At 39.5% G+C, this 21,535-nt stretch overlaps 2 protein-coding genes and 1 long non-coding RNA gene across 9 annotated transcripts in view; 2 read left to right on the top strand and 1 right to left on the bottom strand.

The window, feature by feature from the left end:
* The window catches only part of FAM189A1 (family with sequence similarity 189 member A1), a 486,040-nt gene that overhangs the window by 340,837 nt on the left and 123,668 nt on the right, over positions 1–21,535 (top strand). The window lies entirely within an intron of this gene.
* On the bottom strand, positions 426–8,848 carry LOC106006578. Of its 4 annotated transcripts, none has more exons than XR_006603879.1 (5): positions 8,603–8,848; positions 7,045–7,483; positions 5,061–5,188; positions 4,185–4,413; positions 426–3,658 (listed from the first exon to the last, which is right to left on the bottom strand). It is a non-coding gene; the product is annotated as an uncharacterized LOC106006578 (long non-coding RNA). The 4 variants fall into 4 exon arrangements; XR_006603878.1 differs by having other exon boundaries at positions 7,045–7,310; positions 8,603–8,846; XR_001180711.2 differs by having other exon boundaries at positions 7,045–8,846.
* Positions 8,863–10,227, top strand: NSMCE3 (NSE3 homolog, SMC5-SMC6 complex component). Its single transcript, XM_004759854.3, has one exon. It carries the CDS (start codon positions 9,009–9,011, stop codon positions 9,867–9,869), a length of 861 nt encoding a protein of 286 aa, XP_004759911.1. The 5' UTR covers positions 8,863–9,008; the 3' UTR covers positions 9,870–10,227.

Below are 21,535 nucleotides of genomic sequence, written 5' to 3' on the forward strand. Positions count from 1 at the left end.
ACTGAGCCAACCAATTGCCCCTCAGAATTCTTTCATACAGAGTTTGCCTAACTCACCCCTACCTTTTTGCTGGTGAAGAGGCTGAGACCTAACCAGTGAGAGGTCTTCCAGGACCCAGAGGAAACTGGTGGCCGAGGAAGGATGAAACTATGTTCCATAAACCATGTAGCATAAAAATGTTCATTAATTGCCCAAAATAGAAACATTTTTGTGCTAATGGCAAAAATCACTGTTTCAACAGTAGACTCTGCTCCATTCAATTTAAATTTTTAATTACAAATTCTTTCTGTTGCTGTTGATCAGAAAGTCTGGGTGTCTTAACTGCATCCATTCAATGGTTCTCACTACTGTTTTCTTTGTCTTCTGTTTCACTTCATTATACTTCAGAAGGAAAAAATTATTCAAGATTCTTCAGCTTGACCTTCTTTGGGTTCTTTTAAAAACAGATTTATTAATATACTTGTTTACAGTATACAATATCTTTTAGCATACTTCAGAGTTATGCAACCATAATTATCTAATTTTGTCACATTTTCAATCATCCCAAAAAGAAATCTCATACCCTTTAGTGGTCATTCCCCATTCCCCAGAATAAAACTGTGTTCCACAGAAGTTGTTCCACTTTATATTCCCACCAGCAATATCTGAGGTTTCCAATCCCTCTGCCTCCTTGCTAACCCTTGATATTATCTGCCTTTTTTGTTTATAGCCATTCTGGAGTGTGAAGTGGTAGATCATTATGGTTTTGATTTGGATTCCCCTAATGACTAATTATGTTGTACATTTCTTCATGTGATTAGCCATTCTTACATCTTTGGAGACATGTCTATTCAAATCTTTTGCCCAGTTTTACAACTGGATTTCTGTCATCTTCTTATGTTCCAAGAGTTGTTTTATTTTCTGCATATGTGTCCCTTATTAGATACATGATTTGCAAACAATTTCCCCTAGAGTGTGTAGACTGCCTTTTCAATATTTTTTAATATTTTATTTATTTATTTGACAGAGAGAGAGAGATCACAAGTAGGCAGAGAGGAAGGCATAGATAGAGGAGGAAGCAGGCTCCCTGCCGAGCAGAGAGCCCGATGTGGGGCTCGATCCCAGGACCCTGAGATCATGACCCGAGCCAAAGGCAGAGGCTTAACCCACTAAGCCACCCAGGTGCCCTAACTTTTTCACTTTCTTGCGTATCCTTGGACACAATTTTTTAACATTGATGAAGTACAACTTACAAATCTTCTTGTTTATCACTTCTGCTTTTAGTTTCTTATCTAAGAGGTCCTTGACAAACCCAAGGCCATGAAATTTGCTGCTGTGTTTCATTCTAAGAGTTTTATGGTTTTAATTCTTACATTTAGGCCCATCTTCTACTTTGAGTTAATTTTGTATGTGGTATGAGGTCAGGGTCCAATTGATTCTTTTGCATGTGAATATCCATTATCCCAGCACCATCTCTTTTTACCCTTCATTGAATTACCTCGGTCCCTCTTTCTAACCATGGATGTATGGATTTACTTTTGCACTCTCACTTCTGCTCCATTGCTCTCTATGTGTATCAGTTTACCAGAGCTGCCATTACAAACTACCACAGACTGGATGGCTTAAACAACGGAAACTTATTTTCTAACAATCTGGAGGCTAGAAGTGCAAGATCAAACTGTTCATTAGTGTGGTTTCTCCTGAGCCTCTCTTCTTGACTTGCAGACCACTGCCTTTTCACTCTGTCCTCACATGGCCTTCTCTCTGTGTGCACACATGCCTGGTGTTTCTTTCAGGGATGAAGAAGAATGGTGTCCTTCTGACGGCATCAGTCTTATTGGATTAGCAGCCCTCTCTAATGACCTCATTTTAACTTTACCCATTTAAAGACCTTACTTCCAAATTCAGTCACATTCTGAGGTACTAGGAATTGGGACGTAAATTTATAAATTTGAGGAGGAGGGAGACACAATTCATCCCATAACAATATGTTTATGCTTGGGCCAGCTTTGATTAACATAGTGTTGTATTAAGTTTTAACATATTGTAGAAGTGTGAGGAAATGTGAGTCCTCCTGTTCTTTTTTAAGGGTTCTGGCTATTCTGTCCCTCTTGAATTTCCTTATGTATTTTAGGATCAGTCTATCAATTTCTGTACAAAATGCAGCTGGAATTTTGATAGGGATTGTCTTCAATCTGCTTTATATATTATTAGATTTAATTTGCTACTATTTTGATAAGGATTTTTGCATCTGTGTTCATAAGGGATGTTGGTTTGTAGTTTTCCTACTGTCTGGTTTTGGTATCAAGATAATACTGGACTCAGAATGAGCTGGGAATTGGCTTTTCAGTTTTCTGAAGGAGTTTGTAAAAAGTTGGTTTAAATTATTTTTACAAGAATTTTGGTAGAATTCACCAATGAAACCACCTGGATCTGGATTTTTCTTTGTGGGAGGTTTTTAAACTACTAATTCAATCTTTCTTTGTTTTAGGCCTATTTATATTTTCTATTTCTTCTTGAAACCTGTGACTTTCAGGAATTTTTCCATTTCACCAAATTTATCTGATTTATTGTTTTCTATTGCTCATAGCATTCTAATTTTTTTCAAGGTTGGTAGTGATATCCCCTCCTTCATTCCTGATTTTATTAATTTGGGTGTTCTTTCTTGGTCAATGTTGCTCTTTGTCAGTTTTACTGCTTCTCTAAATTCTTGGGTTGTCTTTAATGAGCCATTTTCTTATTTCACCTGTGCCAGGTTCTGCACTTCTTTCATTCCTCTACAGTTCATGCTGCTGGAGTTAATGGTAAGTAGGCTGGCAGGTGGCCAGAGGCCCAGAAGTTTCTGGCACAGCAGACTTTGCTTTTATGAGCCACTGTGAATCAAAGAACACACTGTTTACATGTCTCCCAAGGCACCATGATGCGGCCTCTTGGAGTCCAGGCTGAATGGGCTTGAAACTGCTCAAGGCCTCTCCCAACATCAAGGCTTGATAGCATTTGACCTTCCAGTAAGGCTTCCTCTGAGGGCAATTAGTCAGCAGCCTGGACAGGCTCTTGAAGAACTACCCTCAAAGCTGTAGGCTCTCTCAGAAGAGAGACCTGGCTTTCTGCCAGCTGAATACCCACAAGTACCATATGATCTTGGGTCTTCCCAGTCTTTGGGAAGGGGCAGGCTTTCTCCTTACCAGGTACCCAAGCGCTCTCTTGCATCTCAGAGAGGAAGAAGCCTGTACACTCTCCTTTGCAGATTTTGGAGCACCCATGGCTTTTGTGTACTCTCCAGCCTTGAATGCATACCTGCTTTTGTTGCTTATTTAGCTCAAGGGAGCTCAAAGGATGGAACCAGGAAGGAGAAGGGACCAAAGATAAGGGGTCTGTGCATACCCACCATCTGTCCAGGATTCCTACAGCCATCTCTGAATATTATTTCTGGTTTTCAGTTTATAATTGTTCTCTTCTTCAGGACCACCAGTTATGTATACATGTGAGGTTTTTCTTGTCTACCTTCAGTATTTTCATTTCTTTCTCATTCACTTTTTATTCTTAATCCATTTCAATTTGTTCATTTTTCTCCAAACAGCTTATCTGTCTTGCCCCTCTCTGAGTACTAGCCTTGTCCATTCTCCTCCTTAGTGTCCTTGCCCTGTGAGTATACCTCTATTGTAGGCGATAGTGAAACCTACAAGAAAAGAATGAGATTTCTGTCACCTTGAAAGGTGTGGCAAAATGCTTTGTGTTAAAAATGGAGAACACAGCTACTCTAGAATAACAAATACTTTAAGATATGTTCTAGGTTGTCTGAAACTTCTTTCTTCAGTGTTAAATCACCAGATTAGCTCATATGTACATTCTACATGGAAAAGCGGTCTTTCATGATTTCTACTTTGGCCTTATTGCTAGCAGTTAAAATCATAAGAGCATTTCTCAACCACAGATCATGCCCAGAAATAGTAAAAATGCCAAATTGTATTGAGATCACCTCTCATTGTGTTTAATAACCTTATAGGTAATATTCACGTTGTATAGCTCCATTCTCTTGAAACCAAGTCTCATTCCTTAATACCTACTTTTCTCCTGCTTAATTGAGTTTGGATACTGTTTAGCCAGAATTTTTCAGGTTTCAAGGGGAAAGAACCAATTGGAACCAGATAAAGCAAAAGGTGATTTGACTTGCTTCCCTAAGTAGCTATCCCCAGGAATCTGACCTTGAAGTTGGGATCCAGGAATTCAAATGGCAGCATTAGGACTATTTCTCCATCTCCTTAGATCTTTGAGTTGGCTTCACCATGAGGCAGGCTATGTCCAAGCAAAGGCAAAGGTGGCTAGGCTTAACGTCACCACTCCGCTTCTTGGCTTGGAGAAAGAACTTATGTGAACCTCTGAAAGGATGCTGACTGGACTTCTGAACCAGTCGCTGTGGCTGGTCTGAATCTCCTGCACCCAGGAAAGAAAGGGAGAGCCTTAACATGGTCTCGTAGAGGTTGGAAGAAGCATCTTTTCCTAAAGGAGAAAAGATGCAGTGCAAGAGGCAAAACAAGCAAACACGAAACTTACTGGCTACTCTTGAGACCTTATGTGTCTATAATTTTATAATTTACTAGACCTTAATGATTTCTGTAAGTAAAAGGCCCTGTGTAACTGGAAGGTTTTTATTTTTTGTAAAGAGTCTAAGAAGGTGTTTCTGGACCAAATGGCTGCAATGCTTAGAACGAGCTTTCTCCTCAAGCTCCACCTCTCCAGCCCCTTCAACCAGCTCTGTTGGTGGAAGCCCTGTTGTCATTTAAAGTGTTCTTCCATGAGGGACAAAGTGTTATTGAGGAGTCCTATTGTGTGATTTAACCTGTATGGATCTTTTACAAATGAGTGGACACAAGGGATTTTATTGCAACCATTAATTATAGTATCTGGAATCCTTTTCCTCCTGTCTACTCACCAAAATAGTATCTGCCTCCCCCACTCCAACTCCTTTGCTCACATGCTGCACACTGTCCCACTTTCTTTGACTGGAAAAGGCAGAGAAGCTGCTCATATATGGTGGCTGCATGCTTTTATCATTGCTTTTCTCCCCCGAAAGCCCTTACCTGCTTTTTGCACTATGTGGTTGGCAGGAAATTTAAAATCTTTCTCTGGTTCTGCAAGAAACACCAGTGAATGAAGAGGAAAATCCAGTAGATAATAAAGATGATTAGAGCTTGTTGGCAGTCATTTGCTACCAAGGAGATGAAATAAAGCAATTAATTACTCAGAGACATCTAAAGAGCAACTGGTAACCGGTAGGCATTTCTTTGTTCAATGCATTCGAGATCTTAGCTAGCTAAATTCTGCCTCAAAGAATTTTTCTTTTTTTTTTTCCTTTTGGGTCTAATAAAAGTATTAAGGTCATTAACAAAAACTGAAAATGTTTTTCTTTTTAAACCTCTTGTCTTGGGACACCTGGATGGCTCAGTTGTTAAACACCTGCCTTTGGCTCAAGTCATGATGCCAGGGTCCTAGCATACAGCCCCGCATTGATTTCCTCCTCTCCCACTCCCCCTGCTTATATTCCCTCTCTCATGGTTTCTGTCAAATAAATAAATCTTAAACAAAACAAAACAAAAGCAAACAAACCCCACTTGTCTTTATTACTTCACTGGCTGAACAAAGTCACAAGTGTCATATTTAAGTCACACTGAATTTGCTGAAAATCTGAATGTGTACAACTGCTGGAGCATGGATGGTGTCATGGGAAGTTAAAATCATTGAGAACATATTTCTTTTTATTTTGTTTTATTTTTATTCATTTGACAGAAAGAGAGAGAGAAGTAGGCAGAGCAGCAGGCGGGCGGGGGGGCGGGGGCAGGGAAGCAGGCTTTTATCTCCCAAGCAAGACAATCAACACTGAATTTCATTTTTAAAAGAAAATAATTAATAGTATCTCGACAGATTTCTTTCCAGAACTTTTCCTCATTTTTGTGTGTACAAGTGTTTCATGTTAGTAAACAACATTCTACATAGAGCTTTATAGAGTCCTCAGATATTTTCCTTAACATAAACCCTGTGGAAAGAAACAAACTTTACCAACTTCTCTGTCCCAGATTCCAGCTAGGTACTTGACAAGCCTATCTCATTAGTTCCCTGATGCCTGGGTTATTAGAGTAGACCCCCCCTTAACTGTAGTTTCACTTTTCACTCTCAGTTACAATTGGTCAGCTGCCCTGTGCAAGCAGACAATCCTCCTGACTCCTCTCAGGTCAGTAACAGGCTAACACTACATCACAGTGCTGTGTCATTCACTCACTTTATCTCATCATGTAGGCCTTTTATCATCTCACATCATAAGAAGGGTGACATTTTGAGACAGACCATATTTACATAACTTTAATTAAATATACTGTTATAATTCTGTTTTGTTATTGTTATTCTTTTTCATCTTTAACTGGGCCTAACTGGTAAACTTTATCATAGGTATATATGCATGATAGTAAAAAACAGTATATATAGGAATCAGTGGTATCTGCAGTTTCAGCATCCACTGAGGGTCTTGGAACATATTCCCTCGGGATAAGGAAAGACTATGGTAATCTCATTTTGTTGATCTGGAGACAGAAAGGAGTGTCAGTAGCTCCCCTGGGATCACAAAGTTTTCTAACGTAGGTCCATCTAACTCCATTCCTTCGCTTTTTCAAGGACATCATATTTGTCCAGAAGGACGCGGTCTTCATTTAGGACCAGATCCACCACTTACTTGCTGTAGGATCTCAAACAGTTAATATTTTCCTCTGTGCCTCAGTTTCTTCCTTTGTGAGTAGAAAACCACCACACACAGGTCTTATAGGGTTGTCGTGGTGATTAAATGAAGTGCAATACATGTAGACCACTTAGAGTTTGACCCACAGTTACCTTTGTAATAACTGTCATCTGTTGTTTATGTATTATAATTACTGTCAGTGTTGTTATTACCATCATCACCACTATAGTTTTTCCCCAAACATCCATGTCATTCTCAAATGAAGGGTGGTCTGGATGACTTCATGCAATGCCTAAAGTTCATTCGAATACTATTATTACATTTCTGTATTTTCTCACCTGTATTCTCCTGGACAGGGTAGAGAGGTGTTTTAACCAGTATCTTTTCTGACTTATTTTGAGTATAACAATCTGAATTAAGATGCTGCTGAAGGACACTGCAGATTTATACTGAAAATGCAGCCCAATTGTTGACAAAGGTTTTCATCTCATTTTCCATTTCTCTCTCCTCTGTCGGTTGCTGATTTCCTTCTCTCACTCCCTCCTTCTTTCTTTTTTTAAATTCAGGGTACAACTGATCCTTCTGGAGGGACCTCTGCAGAATTCTTGATTGCAGGAGTTTTAACAAAAGTCCAAATTTATAAGGAAGGAAAATGAAGCAGAGGAATTTTCATTGTAAAAGAAAAAAAAAAAAAAAGAATGCCTTGATGATATATTTGTTTTTCTTAGTAAGCGTCTGTCATTAAGATGCATGCTTGAGGATATATTGTTGTTAGACCTTGTGTGGAACAGAAAGTTATTACTCATAGTTTCCCAGATCTTAGCCTACTTGCATCACAACATGGAATATCATTTTACATTTAGATTTGCAGTTCCAGGGCCATTATCAGATTGCATTTTCATATTGAATTACAAAAATTTTATGTTACTAGCACTTAATGAAATTTTAATAGGGTTGTGTTTTGATGCCATTATTCAAATAATGTGTTTTGAATTGCTTTCCTTTGAATATATTTGCATTAAAGAGGAACTCAATTTGATTTGGTTCTTTGAAGTTTTCCCACTTTCTGGGCAGCTTTAAAAAGACAAAGTAGGAAATTCAGTTTCTTCTCTTCAAGACAGTAAATAGAAAAGGAACCCATTTGCTAAGATCTGCAGAAGTAATAGCAGCAGACTGCAGATGGCTTCAGTTAATGAAATGACTCATGTTGGCTATTAGAGCTGCACAATTAAAAATATATCTGTAAAGTGCACACATCACAGATTATGAAGAATGGCACTCCTGGGTTCTCTTTTCTTTCTCATTGGGCCCCAAGGCTAAGATATTAAAAATTAAGAAGATTTAATTTAAGAGATTCACATTATGGCAGTTCTTGATCAGTGATGCCCCAAATTAGATGGGGATCTCTTGAGGGATCACGTTTCTGTTTGCAGCCCTCTTCTTAGCCACTTCTGCTGAAATTGTGATTGCGGGCCCAAGGCAGTTTACGGGAGCAAGTGCTTTCCAAAAGACAGACGCGGGAAGACCTCACTGTAACGTGCTTTAGGGGGTGGTTTTGTCCTAGCTGTTGAGCAGAGGGAGTTTAATGCATAGACCGTAAATACTGAAAAGAGTGACAACGCGGTTAAGAAGAGTCCTGGTTGCAAGGCAAGCTTGCCTTTTTACCACTCACTTTTAGTCAACTCTTAGGGGCTGGCGGGTGAACGGTTGTGTGGGTTTGAACCTAAGCCGAGGGGAGGGAGTGATCTGGGTCTTTTATTCTTCTTAACGTCGTTTTGTGTGGCAGGAAACGCTTCTGCCTCACCTTGACGCTCTCACCTTCCTCTTCACCCTACTTTTCTCCCACTTTCAGACTTTTTTGAAACTATTAGCGATTTTACCACTCTTAATACTCACTTTCTGCAGTGCTTGCCAGGGAGTGTGGTCCTGAACTTAGCCGCAGACTTAGGAGTTTCGGTTCCTCTTCTCTGGGTGGTTTGGTGAGGACAACGCTCTAAATTACAAGGAGAACCACCGCCGGGACTACAGGTATTGCCGCCGCCGCGGGGCCTCTGCCGCTGCTGCCGCCGCCGCTGCCGGGCAGACGCCCCCGACGCAACGCGCAGTCTCCGCCGACGCAGGCGCAGTCTCCATGATGCAACGCGCGCCCCCCCTGGCCCCGCCCACGGCCGCCCAGACGTGCCGCGCGCCAACCCACAATTCCCGCTCCCCGCTGCGATCCTGCAGCCGCCGCCGCCGCTGCAGCTGCTGCCGCCGCCCGTTACGGCCGCCGCCGCCCGTTACGGCTCCCGCCGCCGGGGACATGTTGCAGAAACCGAGGAGCCGGGGCCGCCCTAACTCCCAGGCGGAGAGGGAGAGGGACTGGGGCCGCGGCGCCGCCGAGGAGGCCCCGAGCACCTCCCGTGGGGCGGGCAGCTCCCAGGAGGCCCGGAGCGCTTCGTCCCAGGGTTCCCGCCGGGCCGAGGCCTCCCCGGAGGTGGGACCCAGGTCCCAGCAGCAGCTGGAGCTGAAGGTAGCCGAGCTGGTGCAGTTCTTGCTGATTAAGGACCAGAAGAAGATCCCGATCAAGCGCACGGACATACTGAAGCACGTCATCGGGGACTACAAGGACATCTTCCCGGACCTCCTCAAACTGGCCGCCGAGCGCCTCGAGTACGTCTTCGGGTACAAGCTGGTGGAACTGGAACCCAAAAGCAACACCTACATCCTGATCAACACCCTGGAACCGGTGGAGGAGGATGCGGAGGTGAGAGGCGATCAGGGCACGCCCACCACCGGCCTCCTGATGATTGTTTTGGGTCTCATCTTTATGAAGGGCAATACCATCAAGGAAACGGAGGTCTGGGACTTCCTGCGTCGCTTAGGGGTGTACCCCACAAAGAAGCATTTAGTGTTTGGGGACCCAAAGAAACTTATCACCGAAGAATTCGTGCGGCAGCGTTACCTGGAGTACCGGCGGATACCCCACACTGATCCCGTAGACTATGAATTGCAGTGGGGCCCCCGAACCAACCTGGAAACCAGCAAGATGAAAGTTCTTAAGTTTGTGGCCAAAGTCCATAATCAAGACCCCAAGGACTGGCCAGCACAGTACTGTGAGGCTTTGGCAGATGAGGAGGCCAGAGCCAGGCCAGAGACAAGTGGACCAGCCCCCTCCTCTTGAAGTCTGAGACAGATTCTGAGGGGTTTCTGGGGAAGGTCAAAGGCACTGGGTGAAGGGGTAGGCGGGGGGAAGCGTATTACTGTAACGCTTAAATGTGTGTGGCTTTAGGAGGTTCTTGCAAACCTCTGTTCTCTTTTAATATTGTCAGTTATTTGGTTCCAGCTTCTCACTTTTAAAAATATTAGGAGAGGATTTTTGGTTTGATTTGTTTTACCGCTGTATATTTTGGCATAAAAGTTTTCCTAACATTATACAACTGAATGAAAAACTTTGTACCATGATCTGGAACAGGTATTTAAACAAGAACACATCGGTGAATTGTTTTGGCGCCAAGAAAATAAAAGCGAAGTGGATATAATCTGGTCTCTTAGTAGTTTGTAAGTTAAAATAAAACACTTTATAAATTAAAAATTAAAATGTAATTGTCTATATCCTTTTTTACCTTAAGACAGCTATTTTATATTTATGTTTCCTATGTATATAAGCATTATGCATCATCTAAGTAATGTACCTATTGTATTTTCTCTGAATAGCAATTTTTTTAATATTCATAATTATCAGTCAGCTCTGTGACTGACCACTTAGTGCCATTTAGTTTTTTCCTTTTTATCCCCTTTTTTTGCTGCTATAGTTCTAATAAATACTATATCTTTGAAGCAATTAAGCATTGTGCTTTTTTTAATCATGGTTAATGAGATAGTAATTTCATGACTCAAAAGCAGCATCTTAAAAACTTTTTTCTTGATACACACTATTAAGGTAAATAATGTTTTGTAGAAGCTAGCTTACTTTTATATGGGTGTGTACATATTGGATCACGATCTAAAATAGAAAAAAAAAACATTTCTTGGGGGCTTCTGGGTGGCTCATATGGTTAAGCGCAGGTCATGATCTCTGGGTCTTGGGGTCAAGCCTCACGGGGAGTCGGCTTCTCCCTCTGCCTCTCCCCCTGCTTGTGCTTGCTCGCTCGCTCACTCTCTCTCTCAGATGAATAAATAAAATCTTTAAAAAGGAAAAGGAAGAAAATACATTTCTCATTGGGTACAAAAAAATTGGATAAAACTGTTAGTGATTAACCATGCCCACTTGGGAATCACTACCTGGTTCAGATCCAGGCTTCATGTAACTAGCTCTGTTAATTTAGGCATGTTGTTTGTATACAGATATTTCCTCACCTGTGAAATGAGCTGATGATGCCCATGCTATGTGTGATAATGTGGTAATTAGATTTTAGAAGTATATGCAAAGTTCTTGGTACAAATGCCTGGTGTGGAGGATTTTAGTTGTTAACTTTGTTCCTTAACTTTTTAAATTTATTTTTTAATCTTGGGTCTACAGTAAAGTTTTTGTTTGTTGTTTGTTTTGTTTTGTTCTCAGGTTTTCTGTCATTATCTTCTCAATCACAGAGTAGGAGTTACTGGTTCAAAAGTTGTATCAGTATTCTTCTAGCCCGACTCTACTGTCTGGTGCTTGGAAAAATGTAACTCCTGGTATATTGTGAGTACAGCCCATATGAGCAGAGCAGGACAGACAAAAGTCCTATTCTGGGCTTGAGAGCTAACTGTATAGTGAAAGGGTATGGGTTTTGAGGTTGTCTGACAAACAGAATTTGTAGTAGGGCTGATGTTATGTCAGCATAGTGTTTTGGGGTAGATTTTAAGTTCTTTGAATCTCATTTTACCTATAAAATGGGAAAAACAGTAACTATATCATAGTTTGTTACATAGATTAAATGAGTCCAAAGAAAAGAGCTCCTAGTCTCCTCCCATTGTATTCCCATAGCCTCTGGCAAAATGCTGTTTATAGTCCTCAGATTCGACAAATATTTATTCAGTGGGTGAATAAGTGATTGTTTGAAAAGCTATTACAAATTAACGCTGAAATGAGATAATTTAACTTTAGCTAACAACAACAAAAGTGGATTTGATCAACCCTGGACTAAATGACCCCTAGAAGGGTCTATGGTGGGTTTGTAGCAGTATAGAAGAATGTGATAGGTTACTGTGTTTTATTTCATTCTCTTGAATTAGAATTTGCATTTATTTCATCAGTGGAATATAATTGGTCCTTGAAGGCATTTTTTCTTGGTTTGCATTTTATTTCAGTGTATAAATTACCTTGTAACTGAGCATCCTGCTTACTGGTCCCTTACCTCACTGACTGAATCCCCTTCTGGAGTGTTTTAGCACTGGTGTTTTCACCCGTACGGTCAAAACCAGAACCAGCTATCAGTTCCGTTTGAAACAGATCTCTTTTCCCACTCCTATACTTTTCCATAGAGATGTTAACAACTGACCTTTAATGAATTACCATTTTGCTTCAGATTTGATCTTTTTTTACTTTTTTCAAATTTTTATTTATTTTAAGGAGTCTCTACACCCAACATGGGATTTGCACTCACCACTCTGAGATCAAGAGTTGCACGTTTTCCTCCTGAGCCTGCCAAAGTGCCCTCAGATTTTAAAATGTAAAACATTATAGGCCAGATGAAGCCCTCTGTCTTTTCTTTTTACCCTTCCCAGATGGTCAAAAGTTTGTGGACATCATTCCATGGTATGACTTAACACTTTTACTCACCCCCATGGTATGACTTAACACTTTTACCCACCCCCCACATACATATATGAACAATATGTAGTATTTTGTGAGCTTCTATGACTTATATAGGGCGTATTATACTATACTCTTGCAACTTGCTGTTTTAACTCACCTTGTTCAGCCACAAACATCTGATTTGTTCTTTATAGTTGTTCCTTCAGGTGGAGAAAAATTAACAGTTTATCCATTTCCTAATGGTTGGACAGGCCCTTTCCAATTTTTTGCAATTTGCCTGCAGTGTATATAGCACTTCCTTAGGCACATGCAAGTTTCTCTAGTCAGAAATAAATAGATCATGGGGCATTGCCAGATTGCTCTGGAGCTTGTGTTAAATTACAATTTGCCAACATTGTAGAGATCTTTCTCACTGACCCCGCCCTTGCGAAAATCAACCCTTCCAGCCCTACTGTGGGTATGTAGTGATGATTTGCTATAGTATTAACTTGCATCTCTAGTTTACTAGTGACATCATCTTTTTTTTTTGCCATCAAATTTTATATCTGTTAGACTTTTTCTATTTTTGATTCATTTGTTTGATTTCTTTATATGTTCTGCATATTAATCTATTGTCTGTTATATCTAGGGCAAACGTCTTATCACATTTCACTTTTTTTTTTTGGTCATACAGATGATTTAGTTTTAATGTGTCAAAATCATCAATGTTTTATTTTTAAGGGCTATATTTTTTGTGTAGGGCTTTAGAAAAAAGTCTCCTTAATCCTAGTAAGTGTTAAAAATGTTTGACTTTCACATTTATGTTTTAAATCTGTTTTTGCATATGATATGAGGTATGGATATAATATTCATTTTTTTCTATATGGATTGCCTAGCACCAACTTCTCTTCGTTTATCCACACTGATTTATAATATGCTCTCTATTATATATAATATTTCACATACATATAAATTTTGGCAGGGACTAAATTGATTTATATGATTTCCTATCCCTTTGCCAATACCATGCCATTTTAATTCTATAGCATCATAACGTAAGGGTTTTTTAACCTTTTCAATTCTTACAGCTTTCATTTTGGTCTTGACTTATCTGCATTGGCTTGGAACTGCAATACATTCTTGAAAAGGAGTGGCAACATCAGGCCTCAAGAATGTTCCTGATTTTAAAAAAACAATTTTTAAGATATTGTATTAACTATGTTTGGTTTCAGTTTTCTTTCCCATAAATATCCTTATTTGTATTTTTAAATATCCCACCTGTTCCTAGCTTGCTTAAAGATGAATAGTTTTTTTTTTAAGTTGTATCATATTCTTTATTAAACTGCTAGATGATTAAATTTTTGTTTTTACTCCGCAATTTCAGTATACTTTTTAATGTAGTTTAGTGTAGTAACACTGGTAGGTTTTTCTGATACCTAGCAATCCTGGGACAAATCCTTCTTGTGGATGATACATTTTAAAACAATTATTTTTTTTTTATTTGCTAAAAATTTATAAATTGTATGTTTTGGGTCATAAGGGGAATTAGCCTATAATTTTCTTACATTGTATTGCATTATTGGCTTTGAGATTACACTTTTTTTAAATTTATACCCATACTTACAGAAGAGTGGTAAGCACAGTGCAAGGAATTTTTATCCCCTCCCCCACCAGCTATTTAAGCATATTAGTTATCATGTTTCTTTAGTCTCCTTCAGTCTGCAAACAGTTCCTCAGTCCTTTGACTTTGATGATCTTGACACTTGAGGACTACAGGCTGTTATTTTGTAGAACATCTGCAATTGTAATTTGTCTGCTATTGCTTTATGCTCAGATTCAAGTTACGCATCTTCAGCAGGAATACCATAGAAGTGATGCTGTGTTTTTCTTTTTGAATCCTATCAGCAGCACAAAATTTCAATTTGTCCTGTTGTTTGCTAATTTTGATCACTTTGATTAAAGAAGGTTTTGTTTTGTTTTGTTTACCATTCCCCTCCTCTAAAATTATCTATGCTCCTTTGCAATAAATGAGTGAGTTATGTGGGGAGATACTTTGAAACTTTGTAAATAGTCCTCACCAAATTTTCAATTTATTCGTTGTCTCTTTCTATCTGTGTAGACACATGAGTTATAATCTCTTACTATCGTTATGTCTTTTGATACTCAAATCATCTCTGATTTGGCCAATGAGAACCTTTTTAAGCTGACTTGTGTGCCTTCAGCATGCTCCCATCATTCTGAGCACTTCTTTACTTTCCAGATCTATTATCTAATGAAAACTGTTGAGATTACATTTATAACATCATTCCCATTCTAACACCATAGTGTTCTTCTAGTTTCACCCCCTCTATATTTGTACCTATCTTCTCTCCAACAAGGAGTAACTCAGATTCTATTATCCTTCCAATCTTGATTTTACCAATCCCCCTATAAGTAACCCGTCTGTAATTGTGGCTGCTACCCCTTCCCATATGGGGGATGCCTTCTGCTCCCCTGTGCTGAGCTCACATCCCACAGGAGCTGTCTTTCTCTGGGCATACACCCACCTCTCAATTCTTGGGCTCCAGCTCCCTCCTGGGGCCCTTGTCTTTCACTCCTCCCCCACATATATCTTGCTCTGCTCCACTTCATGGCTTTAGGACTGAATTGCCCAAGAAATAGAAAACATTGTTCTATTCTTGTAAATGAGTTGGGCTGCTCTTCTTTTGTCATATTATAGGGATTACATGTTTTTGAAAGTTTTGAAGAAATCCACCTGTAAAAGGTTCTGGGCCTGGTGTTTTTGGAATGGTAGATTTTTAATTCCTAATTTTATTTCAATAATGGGATGTTCAGATTTTCTCTTCAAATTACTTTTGGTCACTTGATTTTCTAGAAAGTGTTTTTATTTTATTTTTTTTAAGATTTTATTTATTTATTTGACAGAGTGAAATCACAAGTAGGCAGAGGGGGAGGAGGAAGCAGGCTCTCCACCAAGCAGAGAGCCTGATGCTGGGCTGGATCCCAGGGCCCTGAGATCATGACCTGAGCCAAAGACAGAGGTTTAACCCACTGAGCCACCCAGGCGCCCTTCATTCATTTTCTGAAGTATTAACAAAGTTTTCTTACCCAACCTTGGGATACTCTGAATATCAGAGTTCTGTTCTCTGATTATGAATTGTCGACCCCTAAGTGTAGTCAGCGGGGATATAATAAGCTTCCATACACATTAGTAAGTCTATTTTATTTGTTTTGTTTTATATGGGAAGAAACAGATTTGAGAAGGTTTAAGTGTTATGCTGTATAAAGAAAGGACATACAAACCATCTAGAGGTAGTATAATGACACAGCTTGAAGGCTGCAGAACAAGCTAATTTCTAAAGATGAGCTTGAAGTGAAATGTAAAGGAAAAAGCTGACCTTTCATGGGAACTGAACAACACAGTGACTGTGTTTATTGGTGAATCTTTTTTCTTTTCATGGTAGTTATCTCATTTTGTACCTTTTGTGAGCTTTTCTTTTTTTCCTCGCTGGGAAATAGCAGGCCTACACAAGTACCCTCTAAGACTTATTTGAAAATTTAGATTCTCATTTTAGGCATTTTTTAAAAAGTAACAAATGTGTCATTGTTTCTTGCTGTTATATAGGAGATAATATAGTTAAATGTGATCAACTGTGTTTTGAAATGTGTGGAGGCCACAGACATGGATTCCTAGGCTCCAATTCCTCTGAGAAATTACTGAATTTATGACAACTCTAGCCATCGTTTGTTGGATTTTTTGCCCCTGTGTTGCCCTGCATTTGCATTTAGCCCATTATAGACTCAGACACATTCACCTATCTCATTTACTAATATGTGATGTATTTTGTTTCATAAGATACACTTTAAAGGACTGACTAGCTTTTATCGTTTCAACAGTTTTTCATTGTTAGACTTATAATCTGCCTGAGTACTCAGATCCATGGTTAACAAACCTAATTTTTCTGTGTTGGTTTTTGATATTCAAAATTGTTTTTCCCTATTCTAGGGCCTAAGTTCATGGAATCAAAGTAGAATTTAAATTATTCTGCCCCAAAGTATCAATAGCTCTGTAGTCACTAAGAATGTGTGTTCATTGCTTATTTGGAATTTAGCTGAAAGTTTTGGAAATCTAAATAGAAGGGTTTTCTATGGACTAGAATCATATCTTGATGTCCATGTCCCCAAACTAATTTGGTTCTGTACTAACATTTGGAATTGGGTCTTGGAGAACAACTGCAGCAGTACTGATCTCTGAAAATATAAAGACAAAGGACCTTTCCCAGATCAAGGTCGTTCCCTAAAATACACCAGATTGTGGGCAGTCGAAGTAGAGTCTGGGTGATTTTACTGGACCTTGACCAGAGAGGAGAGTCTGCATCTATCCTTGTTGGCAACCACACCACTTTTTATAGCATCTGACTCCTGGTAGAGACTCGATATGCTGAATGAGTTAATGAATGAATGGTCCATTAGTCCCTGCTTGCATAGTCCTATTAATAAGAGCTGACATCCAGTTGTCTTGTCCTCTGCTTGGCACATATGCAGGAAGTGTTTGATGAACTGTCAAGCTGATCTTCAGTGACATTGTTTCCTCCTCCGTCTTGTTTCTTGCAGATACTCATTTCCATTTTGATCATTGTGTAGCTGCTGCTTATGGATTTCTCCCCACAACCTCATGTTCATTCAGTAAACATTTTTTTCAACACCTCCTGTGGCCCAGTTGCAGAGAATGCAGTGGTGGCAAGATACACATGATCTCTGCTTCTACAGCAGAGAATCCAGCCCCATCTATAGAAATCAATAAAGACCTCTCAGAAGAGGCTAATATCAGGTGATGGCTTAGGGATGAACAAGAATCAGGTGAACGAACCAAGAGGGTGTTTGGGAAAAGAAAAATAACATGAACAGAAACTTGAATTCCAGGAGTTAAAAGATACTCAATATGGCTGGATGGTAGAGGGTGTGGCAGGAGCAGCTAGAGATAGAGTGAGGAAATGGGCAAAGACTGGGTCAGCCATGTACAAGGTTTGTCGGGCCTTGGAAATTCAAACCAAGGAGTTTTATTAAGACAAGGAGTTGCTACTGAAGGGTTTTGAGCAGAGGAGTGATATCTTTCATTCATTCATTCACTCATTCAGCAAATATGGATCAATTGTCTAGCTAGGCTTTTGTGGTCATCACTGAATAAAACAGAGATCCCTGCTCTCAATAATCCATTTATACTTTAGTAACCTTATTCTGGTCCCAGAGTCAAGGAAGGTAAGACTGGAGGCAGGAAGAACAAAGAAAAGCCATCCATGGAGACTCGGGTGATGATCATTGAAACTAGAGAGTGGCACCAGTGGGGATGGCATGATTTCTTAAATAGAATTAACAGAACTTGCTGATTTATTAGGTGCAGTCAGAGTAAGGGAGCGTGAGTCAAAAACATCTCATACCCCTAATGTGGGAGATTAAGGAGGATGGTGATGCCAGGAGTCGGACAACATTTCAGGAAGATTTTCCTGATTTTGATCTTTTATGTTAAGTGAGTTTGAGGAGCCTCTGAGATGTCCAGGTGGAAATGTTGAGGAGACAGTTGTTCATAGATGGTAGAATAGGTCTAGGAGGGAGACAAAAACAAGAGTCACTAACATAAATGGAGCCATGCGTCGTGTTCTTAGATAAGGTTACACAGAGGGGATTTACAGTGTAAGAGCCAGATATGGATGTTGTGGTTATTAGGGATGCTCTTTCTCTTCGGGACATTTGGTAGGACTGTACTTCTCCATCCCTTTGAATGTTGAGTGTGGCCACGTGCCTTCTTTGGCCAATGAAATGTGAACAGATATTGCATGTGACATCTCCAGCAGGAGCTTTAAGTTCCATGGCTGAAATGATTATAGGAACATCACTGAAGTGAAGCCTTCATTGGCTTGAGTGCCTAAGTGAACCTAGGGCAAAACCCACTTGACTTATTTTGGCCTTGTAACAGAATAAAAAATACACTTCAGTTCTGTTAGGCCTCTGAGATTTTAGAGTTATTTTTAACTTACCTGGTCCTCATTGGTCCAGAAATTGATCCAGAAGTCCTACCCTGATACAGAGGAGTTTGCAAAGATGACCATAAGTGTTACGTAATGGAAAGGCATTTGGTAGAAGTGACTTTTGTGGTAACTTGAAGAAACATATCAACACCTAATAAACCTGTAACTACAAAGTTAGGAAACAGAACACTAGTAGCATGAATGTTGGTGCCTGTGGCTGCGTCTAGCAAAAAATTTCAGGAAAGAGGCAAAATTGGAAAAGCTTGGCTGGTATGTGTTTAGGGATGAATAGAATAGAGAGAATCTAGAAGTGTATGGATATGCCAATGCTTCTGAAACCCCAACCAGTGAAAAATAAAATAGAGAGACAAAGGCAAATTAAGCCACAGTCTTGGGGCAAGGATCAAATCCATGTTATAGCTGTTCCTCCTGTTGTCAAAATATATGAACGTATTACAGTGGTTTAGGAAAAAGGTTTAACTAGGGGTTGGATGTCCAATGTTTTTAAAAGGACAAGATGAGAGAAAAGAGTTTAAATGTGGTCTTTCTACCAAAAGCCTGAAGACTTGGGACGCCTGGGTGGCTCAGTTGGTTGGACGACTGCCTTCAGCTCAGGTCATGATCCTGGAGTCCCGGGATCGAGTCCCGCATCAGACTCCCAGCTCCATGGGGAGTCTGCTTCACTCTCTGACCTTCTCCTCGTTCATGCTCTCTCTCACTGTCTCTCTCTCAAGTAAATAAATAAAATCTTAAAAAAAAAAAAAAAAAAAAAAAAAAAAAAAAAGCCTGAAGACCAAAAGTACACAACCAAGTAGAGAGAAAGAAGAACATGATGGGGGAGGCGGGGGAATACACACACACACACATACACATTTTTATATGTGTATGAAATCTAATTTAATCTAACCTAATATGAAATCTAAGATGTTTGCCTAGAAAAAAAGTAAAGGTATGGCTATAGGCATGATTCCAAGCAAAGCTAAATTTAAAAAATATCCCTAACAGTAAAAAATAAAACAAATGAGGGGCGCCTGGGTGGCTCAGTCAGTCAAACAACTGCCTTCAGCTTGGGTCATCATCCCAGCGTCCTGGGATTGAGCCCCACATTGGGCTCCCTGCTCGGCAGAGAGCCTGCTTCTTCCTCTCCCTCTACCTGCTGCTCTGCCTACTTGTGTTCTATCTCTCTGTCAAATAAAAAAACTTTAAAAAATCAAATAAATAAATAAATAAATAAATAAAATGAATCTGGGTTCACAGGAAGTAGAATAACCACTCATAAAGAAAGGTTGGTCACTCTAAAACACAGTAATTTGACCACTTTTTCTTGGTAGAATGTACTCTAAGGATAGAAAGAAATATAAAAGTCTTTACCTGTTTTCAAGGATCGTGTTTTTGGTGCTAATATTAGTATTGTCATTTTGAGACTGTTGTGTGGGTATCATGGGGTTAAATCAAATGGATAATTGCAATGAGAAATAAGGTTTATGGCATGGTTGGAAGGAAAGGTTGATGTAATTAAGTAAAAAACCCTGTAGTTTTTAATTTGAATCAGAGACATCAGTATGTTATGATATATTGTATCTAACAACTGAAAATAATTGAAAACAGGGAACAAGTAGCAAGGGCACCTTTGGCCTGAAAAGTATGGTATTTAAATACCATTTTCATTGAAAGGAACCAGGCTGTACTGGAGAAATGGCTGGTTCCAGGGCTGGTTCCAGGGCTGGTCTTGGAAAATCTTGTCATATTAGAAAGGGAGAAAGCTTTCAAAGTCTACTAGAGTTGGGTCAACTTGAATTGACGCTCTCTTGCTAATGACTCTGGCGATTGAAACATAGGAAATTTGTTTAAGTTTGTGGCTCATAATGAATCAAACACACACACACACACACACACACACACACACATACACCTCGCAAACAGTACTTTTGGAGGATACTAGGGACCCAACTAATTTTTTTTTTAAATAAACATGTGTTAAGGATTATATTTGACTCATTTAATGAGGGAACCAGTAAAATGCTACAACCAGTTCAAAGGAGAATTCAAACAATGTACACACATAGGCCATCCAAAATGCTGAAATTAACTTATAAATAAATTAAAAAATGGTTAGCACCCATGGGAGGCAGTCATTGCCTTCCACCAGACAAAATTCATTTCCATTTCCATTATCAAAAATAATTTACGGGGGTGCTTGGGTGACTTAGTTGGTGAGGCATCTGTCCTCGGCTCAGACTGTGATCCCAGGGTCCTGGGATTGATCCTGCATTGGGCTTCTTGCGGGAATTCTCTTTCTCCTTCTGCCTCTGCCTTCTGTTCCTCCTGCTTGTGCTCGCTCTCTCTCACCAAAATAAATTTAAAAAATCTTAAAAAATAATTTACATTACTAGGATTATTCTACACTGTACAGAGTTGTCAAATAGCTTAAAGACAATGAAAGGCACTAAGAACTCAAAAGGGTACACTAGGCAGGATATCCAGTATTTTTTTTTCCTATTTGAAAGTTTTTAACAAGTTTTTGTGATACTCTCTCCCCTCTTGATGATATTATCTTAAAGATTATTCTTGATCACAAGTTTTGTTTTGAGGTGCTTTGGTGGCTCAGATGGTTAAGCGTTTGCCATTGGCTCAGGTCCTGATCTCCAGGTTCTGGGTTTGAGCCCCATGTCCAGCTCCCAGCTCAGTGTGGAGTCTGCTTCTCCCTCTTCCTCTGTCTTTCCCCCTGCTTGTGTTCTCTCTGTCTCTCTATCTATCTCTTAAATGAATAAATAAAATCTTTTTTAAAATATTTTTTTAAAAGAAAAGTTTTGTTTCACTAGATTTAGCCTGATTATTTATAAAGGTTCAGCAAGAGTATTAACTAACTATAATAGGCCTGAGTTTATTTGGTAAATCTAGCACCATATCAACTAATTATTTTGAATCTGGAAAATAAGTGAAGAATCAAACATATATTCTGATTTTCCTATATGAACTGTACCGTAGGGTGAAAAAACAGTTGATGAAGGCAGAGGAGCATGGAGGAAGAGAGAGAGTTAAAAATGAAACAAGACAAAACCAGAGAGGGAGACAAACCATAAGAGACTCTTAACCTTAGGAAACAAA

This window comes from Mustela putorius, unplaced genomic scaffold (assembly GCF_011764305.1).
Source record: "Mustela putorius furo isolate JIRA1106 unplaced genomic scaffold, ASM1176430v1.1 tig00003972_pilon_pilon_pilon, whole genome shotgun sequence".
Taxonomy (NCBI): domain Eukaryota; kingdom Metazoa; phylum Chordata; class Mammalia; order Carnivora; family Mustelidae; genus Mustela; species Mustela putorius.

Excerpts from the sequence above, each read along its gene's own strand:
- NSMCE3 (XM_004759854.3), top strand. The coding sequence starts at position 9,009 with ATGTTGCAGAAACCGAGGAGCCGGGGCCGCCCTAACTCCCAGGCGGAG.